Below are 6,079 nucleotides of genomic sequence, written 5' to 3'. Positions count from 1 at the left end.
CTTGCAAAAGTTGTTAAATGAAAACAAATGTAACTCATATTGCGTACCAAATACTTTGGAAATGTCTTAATCTCAACACACCCAAACACTCTTTCGAACAGTTGACTTTTCTTTATTTGTTTATACATTTATTTTCTCCAAACAATCGTGGAATCACCTTATCAGATTAATTAAGTATTACATTTTAAAAGTAATAATTGAAATATATTTAAGAAAAAGTTAAATATGCGTTATAAACTTATAGTATAAGAATAATGCTGTTAATTTCGTCACAATCCCACTAGTTTTGATTGGTCTCTCCACTGTGTTGCCATCCACCACTCACATTACATATCCAATGCTGTTTACGGTTCTACTTACCAAAAAACAATATGCTTTTTGATATAGGTTTATGACAACGACCGCTTACTAAACTCCCTTTAATCTTCATTACAAAAAGTCATATTCAAATTACATACTTACTTTTTTGACGTGGGTTAACTTCACTCGTTGGTTTCTATTTCAAAAATTGACGGAAATTGACTTTGGTGACTCTTTTCCATGCAAATACACCAAAAATTGACTAACTATAGATTTATACGGAGTGTGAATTGGTTATTAACTTTTGTTTTCAAGTCCAAAAGTTTACCTGAGTGTTGTCTCACTCCCATTGGTCCATTTTAAATATTTTAAATATAATCATATAATATAATATGTTTACAAATAAAATCACTTGATGAAAGATGATGGTGGCAGAAACCATAAAACGTATCCATAAGTAAAAGGATGTAACTAAAATAAAATAAAATAAAAATCATAGACAAAAAGGGGCAGGTATTTGAAGTCGAATCTAATGTTGTTTACTTGTTTGCTTGCTTAGAAACATACATTTATAAACATAATTTATTTGTTTAATACATCTAATAATATATACTTCTCACTATGAACAACAACAAGTGAAAGAATAACAGAAACCAGCTGAGCTCGAACGGCTACCCTACAGCCCAAAAGCTACAAGCTGGTCCCTCAAAATCTTTCATATTTCTACATTGACCCCCTAAAAAAGGGAACTAACAAACCGCACCCCAAATAAAAAGAAACAGAAAAAAAAAAACACAAGAGGAGGTGATTCCGGGGACGTATATGTAGAGCATCCCACTGGTAAAATCCCTCTCTCTTCTTCTTCTAGAAGCTTCTCACTTAATATGTATCCATGTTTTATATTTACACCTGCTTCGCCAAGTCACTAGCTCCGATAAATGTACCGTGAAACCCATACGGAACCCTTGACGGAAGTTTAACCGTCGCTTCAACCTCCAAACTAACGGCGTTAACTATCTGTAACTCAGACTTCCACGTCATCTCATCGTGAACGAAACAGAGGATGTAACCGTCGTCTTCACCTCCCCCCTCTCCTGGGAGAAACAGAGGCTCTCCACCGTAACGGTCATCGCCGTATAAATGCTTCTCGACTTCTCCGGTAAAGAGATCGACTTTGGCAAAGCCGGAGACTTTAGGCCACGGCTCGGCCAAAGCGAGGTAAGCGTATCTTGTTTTACGGCCGAGCATGTTTCTGTTCACCATCCCCGCCTCGAGGTTGACTTGCTCTTCCCCGTCGGAGATGATCGGCCGGCGAGTGGACTCTCCGGTTCTGAGGTTGAGGCGAATCTCCGAGAGGACGCTCTTGAGATTCTCGTCGGACTCGTTGAAAATTGAGTCCGGCGGAGTCATGCAGGAGCCGATCACGACGACTTCCTCTGTCTCCGGCTCCTCCCACGCGTTCCAGAGGTGGAAGCAGAAGCATCCCGGCGCTTCGATCCACTTGATCGCCGACGAGTCTCCGGCGTATTTATCCAAAACTCCGAATCTCGCGACTTTTTCCTTGTCGTAGACCACCGGAGAGCCGCCGCGGATCATCTCCGGGAGCTTGAACACGACTTGTTGATCCGGGATCACGACGAAGTTCTCCGTGATCGCGAAGTCGTGCATCATCGTCGGCTGCTCGAGGTTGATCTCGACGTCCGGCGATTTAGTCCCGTCCGGTGAGAATCTGAAGTACTTTAAGTAAGGCTTTGAAACGACGTCGTAGCTTAGAGCGAATAGCTCGCCGGATTCCGGGTCGACTTTCGGGTGGGCGATCATTGTGGATTCTAACTGCCCGTCGAAATCGTAACGGCCAACGGTTTTCAAGTCTCCGCTTGGAGTGATCCTGACTTGGTAAGGTAAATCGTCCTCCGACATGGCTAATAACCGGTTGTTGAAATAGACTAAACCGGCGTTAGCGACTCCGGTTCCGTGTCCCGGGTCGACTAAACCGGCTGCAGCTCTGGCGTAGAATAGCATGAGACGAGCAATACCGGTGTGGCCGTGAAGCTCGCCGATGGCTTTGGGGAAAACCGGTTTACCCAACTGACGCTCCTGGATGAACCGGTTTGTTTGAGTGAACCGGCAAGCGTAGCTAGCTGAACCGTCTTCGAATTTAACGGCGTGAACCATCCCGTCTCCGTCGAAGAAGTGGTGACCGGTCACCGGCTCGTGAAGCGGGTTAGCTCCGTTCCGCACGTACACTCCTTTGATGGAATCCGGTATTGTCCCGACCACCGGGAGGTTACGCCGGACGGGCTGTTCGTTCACCGGAGCGAAGTTTCCGGCGATCTGAACACTAGGATCGGCGGTTTTAGGGAGTGGATGTTGTCGCTCGTGGCTCACGAGGAAGCCCTCCGCCGCGTCCAAGGCTGCCGCCGCTGCTCTTTGGAACAAGTTCATCTGTTTAGTGTCGGAGTCTTTGGCTTTGGGGTTAACAACAATGGCGGGAGAGGTTGAGGACTGCTTGGGGAAAAGAAGAGCAGGAGGAGTGTGAAGCGCGGAAGAAACATTGAGCTTGCGTTGGACACGGCTTGTCATAGGCAAAGAGCAAGAATAACTCAAGTCGGAGGTTTGAGAAGATGATAATGACGGCTGAGTATGATTACCACCGAGCCATCTCCGAGAAACCGCCGTATTCGCCGTGAAAGAAGCCATTTCTTTAAGTATGCGTGATCAGTATTAGTGCTTAAAAAGTGATCGTTCTGTTTTGAGAATTGTAAAGTCTCTTGTTTTTTTTTACTTTGCTGTTGAAGTGGAGAAGGGAAGAGAGAGTTGGTTTGAGAGCGATGAAGTGTTGAGCGTTTATATAAACCGGGAGGGGAATGGTGGGTCCCATCCGGGTGGCCACGTGTTGAATCAGTGACAGAGAGAGGAATGGTCTGAGTGGGGGTGTTTAAGTGAAAAGGGTATTTTGGGAACAAACTTAAAAAACAGAGTAATATGGTTCAAAGTTGAAACCTTTCACACTTTGGACAAATGCATCCACTTCCATCTTTAACTCCCTTTGTCTTTGTTTCTGTCTTCTTCTGTTTCTATGTTTGTTAACAAGTCTTAGGCAACTTGAGCATAACATATGTCGTGCAACAACCTCTAATCTATTGAGATTTATCCTCCACAACACGACATTTCCCTTATAAACACATTTAGTGTGCATAAAATTCTAAAATGCTAAAGTTCTGAAATTTCATTTGCATTTATTGATAAAATGATGTTTTTAACTACAATCACCAACTTGGCTTATGTCGTGGTTCTAGAGCTTCTTGTTTGAGAACTCCAACTTGGCCTATTCATCTCCACATGCAAATACCTCTCGTCTTTATTACATTATATGTTTCTATGTATAATACGGTCCAGTTGTGTTTAAATCGAAAGACGAGTAATAAAAACTATACAAGCAAGCATTGGAGTACTTTTGGGCTTGACTAGTGAATCCATGCCATATCATGTAAAATTTCGATTGTGTTAACACAAGCAATTGAACCTCATGATCTCATCTAAATTCTAACTGTGATATCATTATGTAACTTAACCGGTTTGTAATTGCTGAGGACCTAAATAATTAATTAATATAGCAAAAACGTTTAATTCAAATTTACCATGAAATTCTCCAAGTACTAACGTGAAACTTTAATTCGTTCGTTAAAATCTCATTCACGCTCAACGTGGAAAAGTAGGAGAACAACATCGATAAGTGGCTCAACATCGGATGGCTATGATACCACGTTTAATAATTTTAAACTAACTGAAGATAAATAGATTTAAGAAAATAGATTTATCTCAATCCTTTTATATTAATTTATTAACTACATATGTAAGACTTACGAAATATATTACTTCATAAAAGCAAAAGAAACACATCACAACTCATTGTGTCTTCTGTCTTTCTCTCTATATATTTACCCGAATAACACCAAATATATATCCACTAACCACTACTTAGTACCTTTAACGAATAATCCTTGAAACGAGTAACCCAAATAAATCGTAACTTGTAGAAATTAACAGAATAGTGAATTGAACACTAACAGTCAACGCATGCAATTTATTTAAAGTAGGTATGCTACATCATAGAACTTGCTCTCTAATATTAACTTTAATTTGTTTAAACTTTAAAGTGATAATGTTGTTTTTTCTTTCACTTAGATTTTAGTTGACGAGATCTAGAAATGTTCGACCACTCCTGTTTTTTCTATCGGGTCAACACTCAGAAAGAGAGTCTTACATTTATGTTTTGTTCTTTTGTCATCTCTCACATTGATGTTCAAATATATAATAGAGTTTCCCGTTAGACAAGTAACTCAGAATTTCGTATACTCGAGGTCCTAATACAAACATGAATATATTATGCTTATTAAACTTTTAGAGGCACCATCCACGTATATATCGTATATCAATCTTTAAATGGTGACATAAACAATATATTTTGAACACAGAAAGGAGGTATACTATTTAACAGGAACGATATCTTAAAAAAAAAAAATCGGTTAACATTTTCTGCCAAGTGCGAACAAGTACTAGAGTTAGAAGAGTCTTGAACTTTAGGTATTATATATGTGGACGCATATATAAATCAACGAATCAAGCCTCGCATATTATTTAAAGAAGAAACATACTTCACGTATAAATTTTCTAGAAACTCCGCCTAGTAGTTTAATAGAGAAACATATAAAAATCGAATGGAATCATTCCACACCAAACCAGCTTTGTATGATATGGTCTCGAGTAGCAACAAATATTTGCACTATAAGATCAGGTGTATTTGGACATTTAAAAAAAAAAATGTTAATAGATAAAAAATAAGAAGAAAATACACGTAAAAGGATGAGTAAAGGGACATTTGGGTCTATATTGTGTCACTAATCTGCGATTGGACCATTGTGTCGTCTAACTTTCTTTCTTTGGTTAGAGAACTGAAATCAAATTGGTTTGGTACGTCCGTTAGTGAAGAGGACACGTTTTAGAGTTAGCCCGCGTCTTTGCCTCATTACCGAGTTCTCCCATATAACACGTGGTGACCTTGTCTTTTTCATTTTTTTTTCGCTCCATCACGCTTGCTTTATTTATGCATTTTTCTCTTTTCTTCTTCGTCTTTTTCATTCATTTCTTTTTTTTTTTCCTTTTTTTCAAAAGATTTTTTCTGTTTATTACTTTTCACTGTAATACCTAACTAACTGTTTAACAAAAGCAGCTGCACCTTTTTAATACTTTATCGATTTACACGGCTAAAACAATATGCTACAATGAACATAATACTTGATGAAGGTAACGAGTCGTTTTTCTCTCTTCTAATTAGTCATATTTAAATCTTAGAAATGTCACTATTTTTCTAATTAGTTAGTTATTATCTTAAACCGTCAAAGTTAGGTACAAAATTTTAGTTCATGGTCACTTATATATTCTTTTTTCTTGCAACCACTCATATAGTCATATATATTCTAAAAATCGATCTAATGGATGTTACACGTTTCTTCGACAAATCGGTTATGAGATAAGTCCTTTTGGACTTAACACGATCTTAAGTTCTCTAAGAACAATTGTCTACGCATCCTAATACTTTGCTAGACTTTCTAACCTACAGATTTCAATTTTCATCGACTATAATTTATACACGCACGTTTCCGGATTAGTACCCGTATTATTTGATAATTAGAACGTTTTCACACTGCGAGCGACATATAAGATTTATTACCAAATCCTACCACATAATGTCGTTAGAAAAAAAATAGTTTAAAAC

At 38.8% G+C, this 6,079-nt stretch overlaps 1 protein-coding gene across 1 annotated transcript; it reads right to left on the bottom strand.

Moving 5' to 3' along the window:
- Nucleotides 1-816: 816 nt before the first annotated feature.
- On the bottom strand, nucleotides 817-3,751 carry LOC103842019 (9-cis-epoxycarotenoid dioxygenase NCED3, chloroplastic). Its single transcript, XM_009118619.3, has one exon. It carries the CDS (start codon nucleotides 2,998-3,000, stop codon nucleotides 1,204-1,206), a length of 1,797 nt encoding a protein of 598 aa, XP_009116867.2. The 5' UTR covers nucleotides 3,001-3,751; the 3' UTR covers nucleotides 817-1,203.
- Nucleotides 3,752-6,079: the final 2,328 nt, after the last annotated feature.

This window comes from Brassica rapa, chromosome A01 (assembly GCF_000309985.2).
Source record: "Brassica rapa cultivar Chiifu-401-42 chromosome A01, CAAS_Brap_v3.01, whole genome shotgun sequence".
In the NCBI taxonomy this organism is placed as follows: domain Eukaryota; kingdom Viridiplantae; phylum Streptophyta; class Magnoliopsida; order Brassicales; family Brassicaceae; genus Brassica; species Brassica rapa.
The sequence above is the reverse complement of the archived record's forward strand: the minus strand, read 5'-3'. Positions and strand labels throughout refer to the sequence as shown.